Source organism: Zosterops lateralis (assembly GCF_965231275.1).
Source record: "Zosterops lateralis genome assembly, chromosome: 10".
Classification (NCBI taxonomy): domain Eukaryota; kingdom Metazoa; phylum Chordata; class Aves; order Passeriformes; family Zosteropidae; genus Zosterops; species Zosterops lateralis.
In genome coordinates, this window is record NC_139770.1 from 20478374 (window position 1) to 20501921 (window position 23548).

Here is a 23548-nt window from a genome sequence, read left to right on the forward strand (position 1 = left end):
GGCCAGAACCTGCTGTTGGGAGGTCTGAAATTTGGGTTTCAGGCTGGGAATTTCGGGAAATAAGTTCTGCCTCATTTTAGACAGTTCAGAAAGGTTTTTCTGGAAGAGGCTTCAATCCTGAGGGAAGAGTGGTTGGCAAGACGGCATCAGCTGGTGTGAGATGAAGGCTATTCTTGCCCAAATAACTTATTTTTTCCTTGCTGTTGGAAGGATGCCAGCCCATCCTTCACTCCTCTGAGGCGCAGCTTATCCTGCCGCAGGCATCATCTCTGAGCAGGTTTGCCCAGGAGGGTGTGGGGAGCCCGGGACAGCAGCGAGTCCTCCCTGCCTGGATCACACGAGTGCCATCCCAGATGGATGCGCTGCTCGGCACAGGGAAGCTGGTGCATTCTAATTGCTGGCATCTTTACTTGTTACGAGTGTAATTGTGAGTAGACGTTTGTTTTTGTATTGATAATTAGGGACTGGAACAGATGGCGAAGGCTTAGTTTAAAGTAATGTGTCCATTAAAGAAAATCTACTGTATACAGCTGAAGATTCTTCACTCCAAGAGAGCTCAGCTCTCAGTAGCAGAGCTCCTCTCTCCCTAATGAGGTGTTGGGCAGTCACAGCCTGGCCAGCAGAGCCTCCGATCCCAGAGACTTCTCCCAGCAAACATGTTGAGCTCCCTCCTGACAACAGAGCATCCCTGGGTACCTGCTGTGCCCACATGCAGGTGGGCAGGAGTGGAGGGAAATGCTGGAGGAGCTGCCTGGGGCAGGGGAGGAGGTGGCAGTGTCTTGGGCACAGAGCCTGCCATGGTGGGACTGCTTGGTCCAGGTGACAGGTGACACGGTTCACTCGATGTGGCCAACGATGCTGTGCTGGATGTCAGAGGCACAGGGAAAGGATGTTCCCCTGGGAGTTTAATTAATGCCCTGTGCCAATTAACGGGGACTGGTCCTCGCGGAAGGGCGAGGCAGGTGGGAGGGGAGGTGCAAGGTGTCCATGTGGCTTCTCTACTCATTAGGGCTGCTCAGGCACTGATCTGCACTAATCCCCTCGTTAGCAGCCTTCCCTGCCTGTCCTCCTTGCCCAGTCCCAAGTGATGGATAGGTGGGGGGTTGATCCTGTGTCCCCCGGCCTGGAGGGATATTTTGCAGATGTGGGTGCTGGGATCTCTGTCCTGTTCCCCATTTCTTTTTGAGGATTTGGGATTTGTGAACCCTCTCCTGGTGAAGGAGAGTGCTCAGCAGCCATAGCCCCAAGCAGTCTGGCCATAAGTGCCCCACCAAGGTCACAGTGTCACTTTGTCATCCCAGAAAATGAAGTAAAAGCCAAGATTTCCTCCAAGAGGAAATAGGAGAGGTCAATAGGAAGTTGCTGAGCCATGTCCTTCTGATGCCAGTGCCTCTGCAGTCACAGGGTTGGGTGAACTCAGCAGGAATTTGAACTCGAAGGGAGGATTTAACCATCTTATTGTATTTAACAAAGAACTCCCAAATTAACCATTTTGCCAGTTTATGGATCTTCTTGTCTATGGCAGTGTCCTTGGGAGATAGGACAGGATCTGTGCAGGAGATGGTCTGTAGGGGGTCAGGCTCTCAGCCCTCTTTTTCCTTTGCTTTGCAAATTGCTTTGGAAACAAGTGTTGTTCACAAAAATGGGATCCAGTATGCAGCAAGCCAATAATTACACTCTTGAGAGAGGCATTGATTATTTATTTCAGAGTTACCCAAGCCTGGGTGCCTGGTGGTGTTCAAGCATCCCAGCTATCAAAGATTTTTCTATTTATACATTATAGCAATCAAAATAATTAACATTTATTTGCTACAATATTCTCTTATTAATTTTCTATTTTCTCTTGGTTAATGACTGTCTTGTTTCTCATGCTCATTAGTCTTTCTCTTCTTTTGGGCCAGTGGTTTCTTGGGTCAGTGGTCTGTGAGTCGTTGGTCGTGATCTGCCCCTACCAGAATTACCTTTTACCCAGTCAGGGCTGATTTCAGCACAGTTCCTGGCTTGGCTTTATTAGTTTCTTCCTTGGCTTGGGGGTTCTGCCAAATGTCCTTATGGCCTCTAAGTCCTACATTCTGTGTGCCCACTCAGTGGCACATCACACTCACCCTTCTTTCCAAGGGCTGTCAGTCCTCCCGCTAGGACCGAGATCGTTGAAAGATGTGGAGCCCTAGACCTTAACAAGGCAATTCTACCTAAAAGAAATATCTCTTTCCAACACCTGAACTTCACTTAGAGCTTGTGAGCTGCTGTTTCATGGGTGAAATCTCCTTTCTAGTTGATTAGGCTTGAAAGTTAAAAAGATCAAACATTAATGAGAATCCTTTCTTAAGAAAATTTTACATATTCCACATTTTACATCACAAGCTCTGCATCTATGGTGGCAATTTCTTGAATGTGACCTCCCTGGCCACAGGCCACAGAATCACCTAGGGACTCCAGAAACATACAAATGAAAGCTTCTCTGCGGTTCTTTTCCATTTATCCATTTATTAATTTATTTTATTAATTTCTCTGTTTACTCAGTTATTTTGAGGTCTTCTTCAGCATTGCTGCTGTGCCTTCCTGCTTTCCTTCCAGAACGTGGAGCCTTTTGGAAGGAACTGAAGAGGAGGGAAGGGGTGAGACTTTGGGAGGGGCCCTAGTGAGTGTCATCTTGGAGCAGAGCTGGTCCTCGTGTGCTGCTGTCCCACAGGGTGGCTGTGCTTTATCAAAAGTACATTCCTCTGTCAAGGCCCGGGGAAGGAAGCTGTAAGTGTGTGGAACAGGAAGGGAGATGATGGAGTGAAAAGCCTTTCTGAATAAACCTTTGGAAGAAGAGCCTTTCCTGTAATGGAGCCTGTCCTTATTTATCGCAGAGGATGGATGAGCCAGTTTGGATCCCAGCCTGGCCATGGTCCCCATGTCTCCCTGTTCTCTGGTGCCTCAGTTTCCCCTGCATGGCACCAGGACAGCCTGTTTGCTCTGGGGGAGAACACCAAGTGTTTTAGGGGCTCAGAGCATCCCTCACCATGCAGCCCACTGGCAGGGGGCACTGGGAGACATTTGCATGGCCTATCACTTCCACCTCTATGCCTGCACATATCTTCCTGTTCATTTGAAGGGCTGTTGCAAGGATTAATGGCTGTTTAATTAGGGGCTGGGCTGTTTGGAAGGGAAGGAAGGCCTGGAGGTGGTGGGAAGGTGAAGGGTGGTGAGGGTAAAACTTGCTGGAGGTCTGGAGCACAAGCCCCCGGCCCGATTTTGACAAGGGACAGGACAAGGGGGAATGGCTTCCCACTGCCAGAGGGCAGGGTTAGGTGAGATGTTGGGAAGAAATCCTTCCTTCTTAGGGTGATGAGGCTCTAGCACAGCTTCCCAGAGAAGCTGTGGCTGCCTCTGGATCCCTGGAAGTGTCCAAGGCCAGGTTGGATGGGGCTTGGAGCAACCTGGGATAGTGGGAGCTGTCCCTGCCCATGGCAGGGAGTGGAATTTGATTTGCTTTAAGGTCCTTTCCAACCCAAATCATTCCTGCATTCCATGATTCAAGGCTGGAGAGGAATTGCAGCTTGGAGACTTAATTTTTAGCTGCCTTCTGCCAAATGGAAAATGACCAAAACTATAAAGTGACGTGTGACAGCGTGAAGGTCACCACACTTTTCTGTTTCCCATGTGGAGCAGGAGTGAAACGTCTCCTCTCCGAGGGCAGTGTGAGCAGGAACAGCCTGGCACGGTGCAAAGCAGGGGGGCTGGGGGCTTTCAACATCCCTGGCAGTGTCACCGCAGCATCCCGGGACCTGTTGGGGGTGCAGAAGCTTTGCCAGCTCCCAGCCCCTTCTCACTCCATGCCTGGGGACTGTCCCGGGGTCAGGCTCACCCCTGGGAAGGGTTTTGGGAGCGTTTATCACTCGTGCCAGGGTGGGGAGTTCCTGGTCACGCTTGTCCAGCTCTGCATCCTGGAGCGGCCGGCAAAGGGCGGGGTTGGAAGATTAATCGGAGTCTTGTTTCCCGCTTGTGATTGCTGGAGCAGCCGTGGAGAGATTAAAAGCAGCAGCCCGGCAGCAGCAGAGATTCCTGGGCTGATTTTTATTTCCTGACCTTTATTTCTCTGGTTGCACTCCTTTCCCTGGCATTGCTGTGAGTACCTGGGACCATGCAGGAAAGGGGAGGGACTGGGGATGCTCAGCTCTGCCAGTTGCCAGCGGCACATCTCCTCCTCCTGTTTGGTCGGGATGCAGGAATTGAGGCAATTAATCTGCATGTCTGCTTGCTGCAAACAAATAAATAAAACCTGGAGGGTTTTCCCCATCTGTTTCTTAATGGTGTTGCTCTCATTATTATTCTTGTTGTGTTTTGTTGTTTTGGCTTAGGTTTTTTACGTTTAAAAGCCGGGAATGATGTGATTCTGTGAAATACAGCATATTTTTAATTTTTTAATTTTTGTTTTGTGTTGGTGATAGTATTTCCTTTCCTGGGCAGGGAAAGGTCAGAGCTGGCAGTGTGAGCTGGGTTCAGGCCATGACTCATTACAAAGAGTCTCATCCTGCACCATTTGCTCCAGAGCAAAACTGCCTTGAGTCCATTTGGGACTCAGCTGCTGTTGATTCCTGAGCTCTCCAAGGGTCAGGGGCATGCTCTGGGAAAGCAACTGAGTGTTTTCCCACATCTCTGTGCTCATAAAGTGATGAAAACTTAGGGAATAACTAGTTTACTTTCCTTTTCTTCTGTTTCCTCAGAAACTTTGATGGATACGCGAACAGCGACAGCCGAACTGGGCTGGACTGCCAACCCACCTTCAGGGGTAAGTTCCACTGGTCCAGATGACGCGTGTGTGATCTTGGGGGGGTCCATGCTTCTTACCCCACTATTTAGAGGGGTAAAATGTTGGTAGGAAGCCAGACGAGTCATAGTGGGAGCAGCAGTGCCCCATAGGGCTGGTGTGGGGTGCCAGGCATCGCAGTCTGGCTGAGCCAGGCTGAGCATCCTTCCCTGAGCCAGTCCTGGGGCTGTGGTGAAGATGGAGCTTGTCTCCATCTCCACGCTCTCTCTTCCCTTCCTGTCCTCCTTCCTTGTGAAGAGTTCAGCCCCACCACTCCTCTCCATCCCCCTGCTCGTGCCTTTCCTCTCCCTGTGCCAAAAGGCTTGTAATTAGGAAACATTAGCAGGCTCCAAACAGCTTTCATACCTGGAACATCATCCATAATTGCACTCGGCAGTGCTCTTCCTTGGCTATTAATGTCACTTTTATGAAGTAATGAGGAACCAAACACCCTGAGGCACTTAAAACATCTTTTTTATATAATATGAGCCTTTGAGGAATGGAAGCATAAAATAACCTGACTCACATTCTCCTGGCAGAAAAAGTGAGAGATGGAGCTGTGGGTGGGAGGGGATGTGAACTGATGGATGGGCACCACTGTGGGACAGGCAGGCTGAGAGCAGCAGCAGGGCCCGTCTCTGGGGACTCCAGGATGTGGCATCAGAGGGGAAGGGATGCTAGGCTGCATCTTTGATCAGGTGTCGCTGGCTTGCCCAAGTCTTCAAAAGAAATTATTCTGCACACCATCACCAAAGCTGGGCCACACCTGCAGCAGGCATGAAATTCTCTCCAGACATGTCAGAGTCCCTTGAATTGGGGTATTTTGCTACTGAATTGCTTTAGAAAAATTCTGGGCCTGGATAAATTACTAGAAAAATGCAGGAGGGGCACGTGCAGGTGATGGAGACAGGATATAAATAGCTGCCTGTGGCTGCTGTCACTGAAAGCCTCTGTGAGGCAGGCGGGGAGCTTGTGTTGTAAGACATGGTGGTGTCACCCTCTGCAGAGCAGCAGAATAAAGCCTCTCCCCAGCCCTATCCCTGCATCCCTCTGTGTGCACCCCTCTGTGCCTCCCTGCAGCCATCCAATTCTTGCGAGCTCCTGGAGGGGCTTCTGCTTTACAGGAGTGTGTATTAAATCTTGCACAAAGTATTTAAAATGCCAAGTCTTTTACTGGAATCACAGAATCCTTTAGGCTGTAAAAACTCTCTCACACCATCAAGTCCAACCATTAACCCACCACTGCTAAGGCCACCACTAACCCGTGTTCCCAAGTGCCACAAAAGCTGTATGGACAGCTTTTACATCCCTCCAGAAATGCGAGCTCCACCACTGCCCTGGGCAGCTGTGACAGAGCTGGACAACCCTTTCTGGGAAGGAATTTTCCCTAATATCGAATCTAAACCTCCCCAGGTACATGTTGAATCCCTTTCCCCTTGTCCTGTCCCTGTTCCGTGGAGCAGAGCCTGACTTCCCCCAGGCTCTCCCCTCCTGTCAGGGAGTTGTGCAGAGCCAGAAGGTTCCCCCTGAGCCTCCTTTTCTCCAGGCTGAGCCCCTTTCCTAGCTCCTTCAGCTGCTCCTGGTGCCCCAGACCCTTCCCAAGCTCCATTCCCTTCCCCAGACATGCTCCAGCTCCTCAATGTCCTTCTTGTTGTGAGGAACCCAGAACTGGACACAGGATTGGAGGTGTCCCAGCAGTGCCAGCACAGGGGATGGTCACTGTCCTGGTCCTGCTGGTCACACTATTCCTGACAGGATGAGAGGCTCCTGGAGCTGCTGGGCATCAGCTCATTCTCTGAGGCTGCTCTCTTCTCTGTTAGGGCTGGAGGCTCAGGGAGTTGAGTCACCTCTCCTGACCCTGGGTTGCCATTGGTGTGGGCTCTGTGTAGGCTTTGGGTCCCTTTTGGGTCCCTTTGGGTGGTGGCATCTCCCCATGGCATGCTGAGCTCCCAGGGGGGCTGCTTACCCCAGCTCACAGACAGCCCTCAGGTGGGGGCTGTGGATGTTCATGCTGGGGCCTGATGCCAGTCAGGCTGCAAGGGCTGTGGTCTCCCAGGATGGGCTGTGGCAGGATGTGGGCTCTCCTTCTGCTCTTCCTGATGGACATACATGTTTTAAATCTTAGTGGAGTCAGAGAACAACATTGACTTAATCCCCAGCTCTCTGTGAATTATTTAGTAGTATCTCATCAAAATGATGCATTTGTTGCTGTTAGAGCATTGGTGGCAGCAGCTGCTGGCACTGTGGGTCCTTCCAGCCACAGAGACCTGCTGCTCCCAGTGCCTGGTACCAGGAATGCTCAACCTAGGGGATGCACAAGGCAGTGCCAGGATCTGGCCCTTGGAAAACCCTAATGAGGGTTTTTAAGGGGCATTTCATGTTGTTCCTAAATGCAGGAAACCTTGAAGTGAACCAGTGTTTGTTGGCAGGTTTTGGCTCTGAGTTTTGAGGCTTTTGAGGATGAGGAGGGGAGGATTTCTGCAGTGAAGACAGCAGAGCCATGGGGCTGGTGTTAATGTTGGAGGAGAGCTCCTTGTCTGGCCTTAATTGGAGGCAGGGCTGTAATGCAAAGCCCAGGTGGGAACAGCAAACAAAGGCAGCCCCCTTGGTTGGGGAGGATTGTACAGCTCCTGCTCTGAAAAGGTGTCTGGTAATGAAGGGGCACTGAATCCCCACGCCTTGTGCACGGGGGAGAGAGGGGGTTTTGCAGCGCTTTCCTGGCATGAGATGAGAAGGAAGAACACTGGGCTGGATGAAGGAGGCTTTACTGCTGGTTTGGTAACCATGGCTTAACAACAGTCTGCAACCTTGACTTCTGATCTTGGCTTAAGTGTAGCAGAGCTAGGTAGGTGGGCCTGGGAGTGAATGTTCTGCTGCACTTGTTGGCAGTGTGAGGAGGACCCTGCTTTGAGAACAAAACAAAAACCTGTGTTTTGTTACATCAAGGCCGTGGTTCACAGGAGGGAGGCTTGGGAGAAATGAGTTGAGAAATGTGGTTTTTAAATGGAAAAGGGAAGAGGAGAAAAATCTGTGAGGTTTCAGGGCTGGTTGTGGTGCATCAGCTTGTCAGGAGTCAGTGTGACAGGGCAGGGTGGCATCACCCGTTGTGCCCTGTGTAAACACAGGCGTGAACGCTGCTGCAGATCACTCCTGGAAATTATCCCTGATACTGAGGGAGCTGCTTAAAGATTGCCATATGAATAATGCTGTTATGAGGAGACTGTAAACATGGATTAGTTAAAATGAATGGATTATGAGGTTGTAAATCTGTCTGTAGGACTCTAATGCCATCATAGACTATTCACAGTTTGCCGCTGTCCCTTAATTGAAATTGTAGCCTGGATTATATTAATGCCCTTCTATAAATCGAATTGCGAATCTATATTCTCTCTCTCCACAGCAGTAATGTTTTATTTAGTTGGTTTTCTTTGCCGGGGGAAATGATCCCGTTGTGCCGGGAGCTTGGGGTCAGGCTTGCTCTCCAGCCCACGTACTGGCTTGGGCTTTAATGAAGCTGTAGCCTCATGCACTGCCTTCCCTCCTGCCTCCGAGTGCCTGGGCCATCTTTCTTCCCATTTTTACATCCTCTCAGGGCAGATAAGGCAGTTGCCCACGTGGAAAAGACATTTTAACATTAATTGGGAGCAATGGGGAGAGGCATGGAGGAGTTAGAGGGTGGGAGTTTCTTCTAGTCATGGTCTGGTTGGTGTTCCTGCATGTGCATCACATTGTGTGCCCATAACCACATTCCTTGTCCCCTTTGGAGCTTTGGGATTGTCCTCCCAGCCCTGCCCTGTGCAGGTTGAGTTGCTATTGCTGAGCCCTCTCTCTCCTTCTCACCACTTCTTCCTGCTCCTTTCTGCAGTGGGAAGAAGTCAGTGGCTACGACGAGAACCTCAACACCATCCGTACGTACCAGGTGTGCAACGTCTTCGAGCCCAACCAGAACAACTGGCTGCTCACCACCTTCATCAACCGGCGCGGGGCTCACCGCATCTACACCGAGATGCGCTTCACTGTGCGGGACTGCAGCAGCCTCCCAAATGTCCCTGGCTCCTGCAAGGAGACCTTCAACCTTTACTACTACGAGACAGACTCTGTCATTGCCACCAAGAAGTCCGCCTTCTGGACGGAGGCACCCTACCTCAAAGTGGACACCATCGCTGCTGACGAGAGCTTTTCCCAGGTGGACTTTGGGGGCCGGCTGATGAAGGTGAACACGGAAGTGAGAAGCTTCGGGCCCCTGACCCGCAATGGCTTTTACCTGGCTTTCCAGGACTACGGGGCTTGCATGTCTCTGCTGTCTGTCAGGGTCTTCTTCAAGAAGTGCCCCAGCGTGGTGCAGAACTTCGCCATCTTCCCAGAGACGATGACAGGTGCGGAGAGCACGTCCCTGGTGACGGCACGCGGCACCTGCATCCCCAACGCTGAGGAGGTGGACGTGCCCATCAAGCTGTACTGCAACGGTGACGGCGAGTGGATGGTGCCCATCGGCCGCTGCACCTGCAAGGCTGGCTATGAGCCCGAGAACAACGTGGCCTGCAAAGGTAGGGCTGCCTTTGGGCAACAAGCCCGTTGTGTTTGTTCTAGGGGAAAAATGTTTGTCCTCAAACAGACTGTTTTGTGTGGTGCTCCCGCTGATGTGGTTTAGCTCCAGGGAGCAGGCAGGAGTTTGGGAGCAGTGGTCAGCCTGTGGTTTCTCAGACCCAGTGAGCAGTGTGGTGAGGGTGCAGGTGGTGCTGGGGCTGCTGCCACCCTGCTGGAAGTCACCTCTGTGATGTGGTGCCTTCAAAGTGCTGCACTTGCTGGACAGGCTCTTTGATCTGCCTTGTTATTTCCCTGGCAGAGCCAGGCAGCTGCCATGGGCCCGGCTGCCGTGGGGCTGCTCTGATTCTCGGTGTTAATTGGAATTGTTCTCTGGTTTTTGGGTTCCCCAGCCATGCCGCCAGCATGCTGCTGCCTGCTGGAGTCCTGCAGTGTGAGGTTATAAATATGGAAACAGTGCTCACTGCTTTTCATCTTCTTTTGCCCTTGTGGTGAATAATTCCCAAATACCATTGGAGCATTGTTTTTTTTTTTTTTTTCTATTGGCTGCCCTTTCCTTCTCCTCTACCAAATTAAGGTATTGGTTTTGCATGCTGCTTGGAAGGAGGAGAAGAGAGGGCTTTTTGCTTACCCTTTTTATCAGTTCCAAATAGCTTTTAGAAGGTCAACACCACCAAGACAAGGAAGGGTTGGGAGAGAAGGAGAAGGTCAAAGTGCTTAAGGGCTGGTTTGGCAGGTTGTGATGGGAAGAGGTCCAACTTGGATCTCTTGGTGCAGGAGGGGAATGTGTGTACCACCAAGCATGGCTGTGATGCTCCTGGGGAGCCACACAAGGTGTTTCTTCTCCACTTGTAACTCTCAATATGTGAAAATAGCAAAGCTGGGATTCAGACTGTGAAGAAGCTTGTTCGATGGTTTGCTCTAAACCTGGGAACTTCTGTAGATTTTTACCACACAAAGCCTCATTCCTACCTAGCCAAGGTGTGGTTGGTGACAGCCAGGAAGCCCCCAGAATCCTTTCTCAAATAGCATGGCTGGGGGATTCCTGTGAGTTTTGTGGTTGATCCTTAGGGTGGTTTTGTTCCCAGCAGGAGGTTCCTGTGAGGAGATGAAGTGCTCAGTCGGAGGGAGGGCTGTCTGCAAACCAAGTGTTTCTGGCAAGACGTTCCTCTGCTATTGAACCAACACACAGAAAGCACACGTGGTTGTATGGCAAAATGACATTTCTCATCATGGGAAAACAAATACTAATTTTAGCTAAACACTGGAATTGGGAAGTAATGTCACTGCCAGAAATGGAGGAAAACAGTGACAATGTAAAAACGTGGGTTTTGGTTGTGTTGACCTTTCTGTCAGCTGTAGGAAGGTGGGGTCTTGAGTGCTCCTGACCCCTGGGGGGACCGTGATGCACCTCAGTGCTTGGGGAAGGGCAGAGGATTGACAACAGCAGGATGAGAAGCATGGGAGCAAACTTGCTGAGAGTGGGTGTTAGACCCATCTCCATGGGTTTTTTTATTTGCTTTTCTTGTGCAAACTCTACAAGGGTTGTGAAGTGTTCATGCCATCAAGGCTACACCATGCAGACCCTAGGAAATTAGGGATTTGCTGGGTTTTCTGTGCCCTGGTGTCTGTCTCCAGCCGTGCTCCCACTCCTCATCTCTGATCCCCAAGGAGAAACTGCTGAGCTCCTAGTGAGTGTTCTGCCTTTGCATGAGGAGCGTGCTTTGTATTCAGACTTTGAGGTGAAGATGAGGGATCCTGGCAGCTCCAAGGAGAATAAATATCCTCTATAGATTGACTGGCAGTGTGTATAATCCTGAAAGGCACCAGAGTATGCTGTGGGTGCAGGACAAGCGGGTGTTACATGGCACTAGGCTCATCTGTGATGACGGGAATGTGCTGTTTGATGATTCCATGGGTGCTGGTAGATGCGTTCTGGAGGAGAGCTCTGATGGCTGTCCTTTCCCAGTCCTGTTGAGTATTTTCCAGTTCCCATGTCAGGAGGACAGAGAAAAGGCTGGGATTGCACGAGACCTGTGTGTGTGTCTGAGGGCCCTGTTCAGTGCTGCTGAGGAACCCAAATCCAGTATATCTCCCATCCCCTTGAAGTTCACTAAAACCCCTCCTAAAAGCTTGATCCAGGGTTAACATCAGGAATTTTGGAAAATTACCTGCATTTGAATAAAAATCTAACCTTGGGTTGGACTCTGGCTCTGTGGTAGTTCATTGGCCATCAAGCTCCTTCTTGGATCCCAATGGACCTTGGAGCTGACAAGGGAAGACCTGAGCCCACTGCTGCCCTTCATGAAGGTCGGTGAGCAGGAGGTGGCACATTGCAAAGTTTAGAAATAAAAATTCCTTAGTTTTTTGGGAAGGATTGTATTCCTCTGCTTGGTTTGCCTGGCAGGGAAGCTGCTGGGATTGCACCCTGGCTCCTGGGAAGCACACACTCCTGACATCTGCTCCAAGCCTTCATCAGCCTGAGATGAGACACTTAAGAAGCCTGTGGGAATTGTCGCCAAGGAAAAAAAACCAAAAAAAGAAAATCCCTCAGTATTTGAAAGGCTGAAAAAATAGACTTAATTCCTGCGTGGTGGGGAAAAAGATAGGGTTGGATTGTTTAGCTCCCCCAGCTCCGTCTCATCCCTCGCTCCCCTGGGAAGGAGGCTGTGCCTATCATGGGGCCATTAGACTGGAGCAGGTTCGTGCTGACAGTGGAGCTTGGACCACTCAGGGATTCATTAATCCTGGCTTTTAGCAGCACTTAGGGCCCAAGGGATGCACAGGCACAACGTCATCTTCACTGGGGGTACTCAGGGCCCTGAGGAGATTATCCTCATGTTCTGGGGTCAGAGGGATGGGGGGCTGACAGCACCACTGTGCCAGGATGGATGTGGGAGAGAGGGGCATTGTCTTTGTGCAACAGCCCCGTTATTTGTTCCCATCCCAGGCTGGTTTGGCACAGACTCCCTGGCACAGCTCTCAGCTGGATGCCAAAGCCCAGTGGACTGCCCAGCCCATCCTCTTGGACGCCCTGTGCCTGTGGGGGCGGTGGGTCAGTGTGAGATGGAGGCTCTGCCTGAATCCCAAATGAATAATTCATTTGGTGCGTGAGAGAGCCCACGCTCTCCTCGGGCTGATATTAAATCCATTTGTCTTGCTCTGCCCTGTCCCTCAGCCCTGTTTTACAGCTTCCTTGAGTGGTCAAGGGGCAATGCATCATCGTGCTGGGGAGGAGGTGGGAGGGAAGGTGGCAGCGGGGATCACTGGAAGGCAGGAGAAACCTTGGATGAGCATGCTGGGTGGATTTTGCTTTTTCTCCTCAAGGAAGATTGTTAAACCCTTTCTCTCCTGGTGTTTGAAACCTGATGATGGCAAAGAAACCCCTCAATAGAATGTTGGTCGTTGTGTCTTTTGGCTTTCATCCCTTTTGACTTTGAGGACTGGGCACTGTGTTTCTGTCTGCTGGAATCACGCTGGCTTTCTCTCTGACCTTCCCAGTGCCGGGCACTAACTCGGGTGCACAGAGAAGGAAAAAGTCTGAGACTGAACTAGCTTTGTGCTGAATTTCTATGTTGTATTTATAAACCCAGGAAGAAGGGGTGAGAGAGCAGTCCTGCTGCTTCCCGGCCTTGTCTCACTTTCAGTTTTCTCCTCCTGGCAAATTCCTGTGCTGGCGCTTTCGGGAGCCTCCGATCTGCCGCTGCTGGCCTGTCTGCCACAGCAGCTGGAAGTCTGACCTGGCAGGGGAAAAAATCAAAATAAACCCCACCAAACAAGAGCAAAGCTGGGCTGTGTTGCCTACAATGCAAAGGCTGCTCATCAAGCAGCCTTGCTTCCAGGCATTCCTGGCTTTCCACACAGCAGCCGCTCCTCTATCTCGTCTCCAGCCAGGTCCCCCCATCCTTCCTCACCTGCTGATCAATGTGCTGGGCTCTGCCCAGCCTTTGCCAGAGCTCTGTTTGGGTTTATCCTGATCTCCTTCATCCCTTTGATTTCTCTGACTCCTTTCTGTGTTTGTCCTTCCCTTCTGCCTTTTGTGTGGAGGAATGAATTGGGGAAGGGAGCAGCAGGAGGGGCACGTCCGACCTTGAATGTTGAGGAGTGAGCAGCACCATGCTGGTTCCCCTGTTATCTTCCCCCCTGCCAGGCAGCCCTGGTGATAATTATTGATTTCCTCTACTTATCCATCACAGAAGACTGGAAACAATGTGATTTATAAAGTGATTTTTTAAATAATTGCAAACATTTTGCAATTAGGAGTGGAACAATTTGCTATCACTTAAAACAAGGGAATTGTCAGGTTTTCCCGTGAAATTGTTGCTTGTGTTGAGAACTGGGAATTTGTGGTCTCTAGCTGTGCCCTTGCCTGCCTTTTCCGTGCTCCATGGTCCAGCCTGGTGCCCCTGCACCATTTTAGGGCACCCAGGAGAGGTTTTCTTGGGTGATGAAGGTGATGTTGGTTTTGTCCCATGGGTGAATGGCATCAAGGGAGGTCAAGAGGACACAGGACCCTGCTCCCCGTGCCTTCAGCTGTATCTGTCCCGTCCCAGTGTGCTGCAGCTCCATGCCCAGCTGCCTGGATGCCTGGGGCAGGATGAGCACACCAGGCATTGGCAGAGGCTGCAGAAAAGCCTTTTTTTTGCTTTTAAGGATGGCTTAATTTTTTATTTTTTCTCCAATCTGCTGGTCTGTGCACTTCCCCATGGTTGGAAATCATCTTCTTTCCAGCCTCTGTGCTGATCTCTCCCCACCACTCCAACATCTCATTCCAGCTTATCTGGCCTACTGGTGATCTTCCCTTAGAGGATTTTATCCTCTAAAACAGGAGGGGAAAAACAAAGAGGTAAAAAGAAAGTGCTTGTCCTGCTCTTCTCTCCTTCCACCTGCCCTTGGATTTGGTTTAGCAGGGCACAGGATGAAACCAGCAGCATCCCAGAGGGGGCCAGGTAGAACAAGGTCTGGGACAAAAAATAAATATTTGGGCTTAAAAACCATCAGCACTTCCTCATCAAGCTCTTTCCTGGGGACCAGGTTTAGGTCAACCAGTTTGTTCCCAAACCTTTCCAAACCTGTGGACAAACAGCTGCTGCACATTGGGGTCTCTGTCTGGCAGCTGGGTAGAAAGGAGTGTCTGCAACTGATGCTCATGGTGATTTAAGTGTTTTTCCAGGGAAAATGTTTCCCTGTGGGTTGGCATTGGGATTTCAAGCTTTCCCCCTGCCCGGCATCCCACGGCTGGGCAGTGTCAGCACACTGGGGCTGTGGATGTCCTCCCTGTGCATTGCTGTGCCCCTGCTCCCTGGGGCTTGGACACCTGTGACACACTACACACTAACCACCCCAAAGCTGCTTTTAGACCCAAATCAGAACAGCCGCGACACTTTCCACCCTGAACAGCAGCAAAGATGTCCAGGGGGTGTTTGGGTGTTTTACTTCAGGCTTAGCTGAGCCATAAGCCTCTGACTGCTCAAAATGGGCCTTTTTCTCCTTTGTGGTGTTTTTTTTTTTTTTTTTTTTTTTTTTTTTTTTTTTTTTTTTTTTTTTTTTTTTCTTCCCCTCTCCTTTTTGTTCTTGTGTTTTGGCACAATATCAAGTTTCCTGCCCCTCTCCCATCCTGCATCAGCCCAAGCCGCTCTCCCCGCTCGGGCCGTGCTGGGAAGTGGCAGCTCTGCCGAATCCTGGCGGCGGTGCCGGCAGGAGGGAGGGAGGGATGCTCCCCTTTGTTGGAGGGGCTTTGCCTTTGCCTGGAAGCGATCTCCCGCCTTCCACCACTGGGTGGAACAGGCAGCCCAGTTTTACCACGGCCACACTGTGGAGGAGAAACGGTGGAATCACAAAAAAAAAAAAAAAAAAAAAAAAAAAAAAAAAAAAAAAAAAGAGACAAGAAAAGAAAATAAGTGTGATTTTTCCTAAATTATGCCTTAGTGAAGGCATCCATTAACCTCCGTAATAATTTCACAAGGAAAATGTCCAGGAAATCCTTGTTAACTTTCTTTTCTAATGAGTGTGATGGGTTTTAATGAAACTCTTAATTAGACATTATTAGCCTGAATGTGCCTCTGATGGATTCAGGCCCTTTTCCTTCCCCCAGCACAGGGATGGGGAGGGTCCATGAGTCCTGGCTGCTGTCAGGGAGAAGGCTTGGGCACCACAGCCACCACTCCCTGTCCCCAAATCATCCCTGTGATTCAGACCCATCCAAATGAGAAAAAAGGGAGAAACACAGAAAATCCCCCAGGCAAGGTATGAGTGGGGACTAAGGGAGCATTGCAGGGTTGGGATTCCCAAGCTGGACCTTGGCAGCAGTGACCTCAGAGGGATTAGGGAATGGCCCACAAGCTTCCATGTATGGCTTTATTTTCCCACTTATCAGTCTTTTTTCCTCCTTAAATTGTTCCATGGGCTGCTTATGTATTTCCCTTCCCTACCATGAGAACTTCTGAGTGTTAATAGCATTGATTCTAGCCTTAAAACAGGAAAAAAAAAAACCAACTCCTTTGATTTTCCCACTCACCCAAGGGTCTTTCCTTGTGACTGTTTGCAAATGGAGGCATAAAGCTGCTTCCAAACCCTTGTTCTGTTAATGATCCATTTAGGAAACTTTCCGTGGTAGCTGAAGAGCCTTGGAAAATTATTTTTTGGGAGGGAATTTTGGGGTGCAGAGCTCCATGTGTGCCTATTTGTGAGCATCCCTGCAGCAGTGGGCTGTGAAACCCACCCGTCTTTCCCAGCTTTCTCCACTCCCCCAGCCCAGGAGACTCGGCTCTCACCCTGCTGCCAGCTCGTCGCTGGCCTTTGGTGTCCGGCAGGAGCAGGGATTGTTCTCCCGGACAATGGGAGAGCCGCAAGGAAGCGCCGGATCCGGCCCATGTCCGGCCCCCGCATTGTTTCGCCCTTGTTTGCAAACAGCCAGCACCTGGCAAACCCAGTGACTCAGCCAGGGACTTTTAAAGCCTTTCTATTACTTTTTCCATTTTGTTTTTTTTGGTGTTTTTTTTTTTTTTTTTTTTTTTTTTTTTTTTACAGTCACGAGAGAACTCCTTTGGGAATGGCTCTTCTTTCTGCGGTTTGCTTGCCAAGGGGTGGGAATCTCACCCATGTTTGGGGCGGTGCTGCACCCTACAGCCCATGGCACGCTTCAGGGGCCAGTGTGTCTCCCAGTAGGATAACAGTAATAAATGAAAGCATAAAAAAGAGTTTTTTACTCTGGCCGGGGAAAGGTCTGAAACATCAGGAATGGCTGAGAGCTGTGGGGGCTTGGCATGGAGAAAAGGAGGCTCAGGGGGAACCTTCTGGCTCTGCACAACTCCCTGACAGGAGGGGGCAGCCAGATGGGATCAGGCTCGGATCCCAGGGAGCAGGGACAGGACAAGAGGAAATGGCCTCAAGGGGTTTAGATTGGGAATTGGGGAAAATTTCTTCACCAGAAGGGCTGCCAAGCCCTGAAACAGGCTGCCCAGGGAAGTGACAGAATAACCATCCCTGGAAGTGTTTGTGTGTAGATGTGGCACTTGGGGACATGGTTTACTGGTGGCCTTGGCAGTGCTGGGTAAATATTTGGAGTCAATGACCTTGGAGGGCTTTTCCAACCTAATGATTCTGTGATTCCATAATAATAATAAAAAAATGGATTTTCCCCCTCAAGCCAGGAGATAACTCATCACCACGCCCCTGTGCAAGGCATCATTTCGAACCTCAGCTGGGCTGCAGTTGGGCTTTGTGGGTCTCCTGAAACCCCTGCCTGGGGAAACAGCCCTTCATGGATGATGTTTTAGTGAGAGACACAGACTGGTGAAAAATCCATGGACCAGGTGGAACGAGTTGCCCTGCTCTCCCCTGGCTGTGTAAGGAGGCTTGTGTGGTTGGATGTGCCAGCTGGGACAGTGCTGAGGAAGGATGGAGCCTGCTAGGATGAGGGAAAAGCAATCAGTGCAGATACTGAGGTTTTAATTTGCTCCCCTCTCCGCGCCACGCCGTGCGCTCGGGTGGTGACAAATGGAGCGGTGCCGTGGGTGTCAGCTCCGAGTGTGTCACAAGTGGTCATTTGTCACGCCTGGTGCCTCGGATGGCAGAGGATGCATGCAGAGAGGAGCGGGGTGATTAAATCAAAGCGTGGCTGGCGCTCTCAAACAGCCCTTTGGAGGAGCCATGGGAAAACCCATCCGTCTTCAGCCGGTGCAGCACTCGCGGCCAAGGAGCCTCCGTGCCTTGGCTGTGGGAGTATCAAACCAGAGCTGTGGGCATTCCAAATTGAGTTCTGCACCCACTCCGGGAGGGGATTGCTGTTTTCCCACCCTAGGCTCCAGCAGCAGCCATAAAAATTTCATTAATGGCATGGAGGGAGCTGCACCATTTAGTTTTTGTGTTCAGCCCAGGACTCACCTGCTTGTGTTACTACATTTATTGTACGAAATGGATTTGAGGCAGGAGAGCTGTGGGCTGGGGTAGGAGCTGGTCACCTTGGTGCTCTCAGTATGGCTGCATCCTGCCTGAGCGTGGCTGGGGTCCCAGCAGCAGCACCCCTGTGAGCAGGGAGCAGTTCCTGGGATAACACTGTCCTTGTCTTGTCTCATCCCTTCCCACCCTGGGGCCTCTCTGGGATGGTGCTCTGGTGGGTGCAGGCAGAGCTCTGCCATCTCCTTGCTGTTCTGGGGGAGAGTTGTGGAGCATGGGGCACAGAACTGTGTGCCAAGCTGGAGGTGGAGAACTCCAGCCTCAGGTCTGGTCTCTGGACTTCACTGCCTAAAACTTGTCTGTGAAAGCAGGGGCATCCTGGAAAATTATATACGGAGGGAATTATTAATTGAATTTCCATCCTGGCTCAAGCAGCTTTGCCCAGTCTGCAGCCCAGAGAGGAAATTGCCCTTGAGGAGAGACACAGTATTGACTTACACTTTTATTGTTTTTATTTTGTACTTCATTACAGTACATATTTCATCCAGGTTCAACAGATCTGCCCTGGCCCTGGATAGAGGTTTGGTGCACACTGGCATGTGTCCCCTTCATGGTGCAGAGGGACCTGGTCACCCTCCTCACAAGCAGGGCTTACTTTGATGTTTATGGGTTTTGCACTGATGCGAAACAGAGAATTTGAAACTGTTCTGGGCATGGCAGAAAGGTTCTCTGGCTCTCTGGGTGTTTCCAGGGACTGACATTCTCTGGCTAAACCCAGATCTCCTGGTTCTGCCATGGGCATCTGTTTCAGCACACCAGGTAAGCAAGGGTGGCAGTGCTGGAGGAGGGTGACAGGAGAAATCTGGGATTATCACAGATCTCCTGCTCCACATCGGATCTGCTCCTGAGCTCTTAATCATGTGTTATTATTGAAGACAACTTATTCTTAGAGAGCCCAAGGTGCAAATTATGTTTCACAGCTAAGAAAAGCTTCCAGAGCTGCCTACATACAGTAAATCCCTGCAATCTCAGGTGGCTTTGGCTTATGTATAGCAGATGTTGAGGATGGAGGAGATCACTCCTTTGTGCCTGCTTGTTGCTATCACCAGCATAGACACAGCTGGAAATTTAGCAGGGCCTGTCTGGGCTCAGAGGTGGGGTCAGTGAGAGTTCTTCTACCCTGCAGCTCTGGGCATCTGTCCTGTCCCCAGTGGTGGCACCAAAATGGACAGTGCTAGGGTGTTCACACAGCTTGCAGGAGGTCCTTTCCTGACCAGGAGCTCTAGAGCAGGTTGCCTGCCCTTCCCACTGTGGCATAGGGGTGAGCCAGTGTGGGAATCATGGAAGCCTGGAATGGTTTGGCTGGAAGGGCTTTTCAAAGGCATCACCCTTGTTGGTGTTGCATGTCCTCTCTCCTCTCTGCAGCTGGGTAAGAAGGCGCCTTTCCTCCCAGGAATAGTAATTGTGGCTTGTTCTGCTATAAATATTCATTGGGAAGCTCTCTTAATTGTTTTTCTAATTAATTCCATGCCTGGTACTCTTGGGGTGCCTGAGGAATGTGCCTTGGTTGGGACGTTCTCCCATGGTAAATTCATCCTCCCATGGCAGATCTATTCCTGGGCATAGTCCTTAAGCAGTCAGCCAAACCACAGTCCCCCAGGGCTCACCTCCACCAGGACGGCAGTGTCCTGCTCCATGTTGGGACATCTCAGCACCCCAGTGTGACCCAAGGCACGGTGTCCTGCAGTGCTGTGGCAGGGACACAAGGAAGCTGTGTGTCCCCATGTCCCTGCCTGTGCCAGCAGTGCCAGCCTGGCCCTGTGGCTGAAACTCTCCCCAGCCCCATCCTGGGGTGACTTCCTTCACGGTGTCAGCACTAACAAGGAACCACTTCAGAGTAATTAATGAGCACTTGATGTTCTCTAGATCGAGGGGACACTGCATGGCATGAGCTGGAGAAGGAGGAAGAGGTGCTTAATTAGTTCCTGTCAGGGATGAGAGATGTTTGCTTCCCGGCCAGGAGGGGACTGTGCTTTGGGGAGCCCAGTGGGGATGCCACCCCAATTTCCCAGTCAGAAGAGGGGCTGGAATTATGGAGTGCCATCAGTGGTTTCCAAAATCCCTAGTTGCAAAGGAAAGATGCATCTTTTTCAAGGGGCTTCTAACCACAGCCCCTGCCAGCAGCTCTCTACCTGGGGGAAGAGCTTCTCCTGGAGATCCTCCAGGAATTTTCGTGCCTGTTCACTTCCCTATTGATGAGGTGGTTTGATAGCTCACTCAGGCATTGAGGGGTGGACATGATGTACTAGGTTAGGTGGCACATGGAAGTATTGGCTCTTCCAGTCTATGTCAACTCTGGAGTTTCACATTGCTGCCGTCATGAGGGAAAAAATATTTCTCCATGGAGCCTGGTGCCTGTAGTGGGGGTATAGCATCTCTGGGGGTTGTGTTTTTGGGACATAAGTCCTGGCCTGAATCTCAGTCTCCCATTTTTTTTACTCCAAACTCGTTATGAGGTTCATTGTGGATGACAAATGGTGGTGGGGCTCTGGCCTTGGACACTTCCAGGGATGGGGCAGCCACAGGTTTTCTGGGCAACCTGTGCCAGGGCCTCACCACTCCGCAATTTCTTTCCAGTATCCAATCTAACCTTGCTCTCTGTCCATGTAAAGCCTTACCCCCTTGTCCTGTCGCTCCAGGCCCTTGGAGCTCCTTTAGGCACTGGAAGCTCCTGCTTGCAGGAATGGCAGCCCTGGCAGAGGGAAGAGCCTGTGCCAGGCTGCAGCTGCTAAATCTGTTTTTAAAGAAGAATATAAGGAGGTTAAATACCATCAAATCCTTGATGACAACTTCATCCCCCTTTCATTTGTTGACTCAGAATAATGAGCTGGGGCAGTGAGGATGGTAAAGAGCAGCCTGTGCCTGGTTCTGCCATGGCCACGTGTCTGCTGCTCGCTCTGCTTTGAACCTCCCTGTGTGTGTGTATGAATTGTCTGGAGTTTGATTAATTTATTCAGTTTGATCACTCAAAGTGGCTGGTTTATGGCCAGGAAGTGGAGCTGTGGTGAGGGAGCTGTGGCATGGGACTGGGCACTGAGCCTGGAGCCAAGTGGAAACTAAACCAGAACAAGACCTGAGTGGGAGAACAGGGATTTGGAAAAGTGACCATGCCAAGTGTTTGGTTTTTCCCCTCTCTGGCTGTTCTGGAGAGCAAAGTGAGTTCCCTGCTCCGTGGCAAGCTGGCAGCCCCGCAGCACTGTCTGCCCAGGGCATGCCTGCTTTTCTCTTTGCATCCATCTGGGACAGATTTTCTCTTCAGACCTTCAAAATCCCCCCAACCATGAAAAACAGAGAGAGTGAAGCCCAGAGCAGTGATTAAATGGGTGAGCATGGACCTGTTGGGAGGCTGCAGGCAGTGAGCAGCCAGGCACGTGGAAGCCTGAACCAGCTGCTTCCATGCCCTGCTCCAGGCTTAAACTCCTTGTTTAGGGCCATGTATCAGCTAAACAGTTGGTGTTGAAGCTTCTTTGCATCCAGAGACCCTTAATTTTTCCAAGCAAGTCTTTCTGGAGGAAAACTGCTTCTGGGTGAGCATCGACTGTATTTTGCTTCCAGTGAAGCACGTGGGGCTTACTGTGGTGAGCATTTAAGTTTGTGAGCACCTTGCTTCATCAACCAGATATTTGCTCCTCTGGGGTGAGGATGGGTTTTTTGGGAGAAGTGAACAGGGATGCATCCAATCCTGTTGCCTCTAATATGCCTTGCACATCTCCCTTCCCCGCAAGCACCTTTGAAATCCTGCCCTGCTCCAATTCTTTTCTCATCCATGAGAAGAAAAGCAGAAAAAAAAAACCCCAAACCCTGAGAAAGGTAAAAGCACATTGAATTTCACTTCCCTCCATGAATAAACCATGGCAGGCCGGCTCTGACTTTAATTTACACGAGTCCCAAGGCGGATCTAAGGCTGTTCTCCCGAGGTGGAGGGCTGGTTTAATTAAGCGGCTGCGCCAGGCGGAGCTGGGGCCGCGTTCCTCCGTGCAGTGGGAGAGAGGAGCCCGTGCCCGCAGGATGCCAGCCTGGATCCTGGGAAGCTCATGTTTATCTCATGAGTTTATCTCATGACTTTCTGCCTATACAGTGCTGAAAGAAGGAATACAGTGGGGCGGGTGCTGTTTGTAATTCGGATGGCCCCGAGGCAGGAGCACCTCTGGGTGATCCCAAATTTGTGCATTTGGGTACAAAGTGGTGAAGTTTGCACCAAAATTAGGTTTTGGGATGAGAATCTGGGGACAAGGCTCTGCTAGAATGTCCTGTCCCCATGTGCTGCAGTTTCTGGCATGGCTTGGGGTCTTGTGCTGAGCTCTCTCCTTGGGAGCAGGAGGATACTTCAGGGCTGGAATGCTTCGACTTCCCTGTTCCTCCACCCATCTTGTGCTCTTCTCCCTACACTGAGGCCTGGATGCTGGGATTTGGTGGCTGATGGGGTGTTTAAGGGCTGAGTCTCCTTCCTTGGTCAGGAAGGTGGGATGCAGATACCCTCCCAACACTCGTGGCTTGGCATTTCTCCCAGTGTGGAAAGCCCTCTAGATTCATTTGTGGATGCCTGGTGGAGGGCAGCATGGCAGAGCACCCCCTGGCACTGCTGGCTGCCTGCTGGGCTCCCCATGACCATGCCAGGCTGAGATGAGATGTTCCTGGAGAAACACTTGGCTTATATAAAAGGCAATCAGATTATTAAAAAGTAGGTATGGGGGCAAAATCCTCACAAATCTGCCAGCCCCCTCCCCAAGAGAGAGGCAGGAGGGAAGGGATGACAGGAGAGCACCATGTAGGGATGCAATTAAACCTCTGGCACCATGTGCCTGCTCCCTGCTTGGATGTGTGCAGGGAGGATAATGAGGGAGATGAAAGCAGGGTGGGAAAGCAGCGCCCTCGTCACCCTTTGAAGGTGGGAGATGACAGCCCCTGCCTGTGGGTGACAGCCTGCCCAATTCTGCTGGTTTTTCCCCCAACCTGCTGCCTGTGTCATCATCATAATCGTGTCAGAGGCATTGAAGCCCAAATTCGTGGACTGGGTGGCAGCCCGGGGTCTGTGTGTGTCCCCAGGGAACAGGGTGTCAGCAGTGCCCCTGACACTGCCCTGGAGGGCGAGCAGGAGCCCTGGGAAGCTGTGCCAAGTGCCTGCCCCTGTAGTCACAGCGTCCTCTCAATGACACTTTTCTGTAGCACACAATTTCATGTGGGTGTTTATTTGCCTGGATGTGTCTCTCAGCTGAAAGTGTCTGGGAGGGTGTCCTAGCTGGCACCTCTACCACCCAGGGTGACAGCAGGATGGCAAGGAGAGCATTTTAAAACACTCATCTCTGGGGCTAACCAGTTTGCAGGCTGAAAAACTGATGCTTTTTTTATTATTTTATTTTTTAATATATTTAAAGATAAATTCTGTGTCAGTGGTGTCTACAAAACGCACAAGGGGTTTCTAGGAAGCATCTCCTTCTTTTTTCGGGGGGGGGGGGTTTAATAAAAAAAATATGAGCCTCGTGCACAAGGTGTTGGGTTCAGGAGCCAATATTTTTTCTTAAAGATAAATTATTGTTTGCAGAAAGGGGGCCCTTGGATCTCTTTCTGGCAGGCTGCAAATGCAATGAACCACAGATTGTCCTTTTTTCCTGACCTGTGCTGTCCTCAAACACTGCTGCCCATCTCCCAGGGGTGCTTCCACATGTCTTTTTGGAGCAAGGCTGAACCATCCAGGCTCTGTAGTGCCTTTGCACTTGACAGTGCTCTCCACACCTGCAGCTTGTTTGAGGG

General features: G+C 50.8%; 1 protein-coding gene across 2 annotated transcripts in view; it reads left to right on the forward strand.

Moving 5' to 3' along the window:
- The window catches only part of EPHB1 (EPH receptor B1), a 76825-nt gene that overhangs the window by 20274 nt on the left and 33003 nt on the right, over positions 1–23548 (forward strand). For both annotated transcript variants that reach the window (XR_014590787.1, XM_083868512.1), the window contains exons 2-3: positions 4713–4777; positions 8661–9342. Coding sequence is in view for 1 of the 2 variants with exons in the window: in XM_083868512.1 (XP_083724638.1) it covers positions 4713–4777; positions 8661–9342 (747 nt within the window). In the remaining variant the exon portion in view is untranslated. The remainder of the gene's footprint in view (positions 1–4712; positions 4778–8660; positions 9343–23548) is intronic.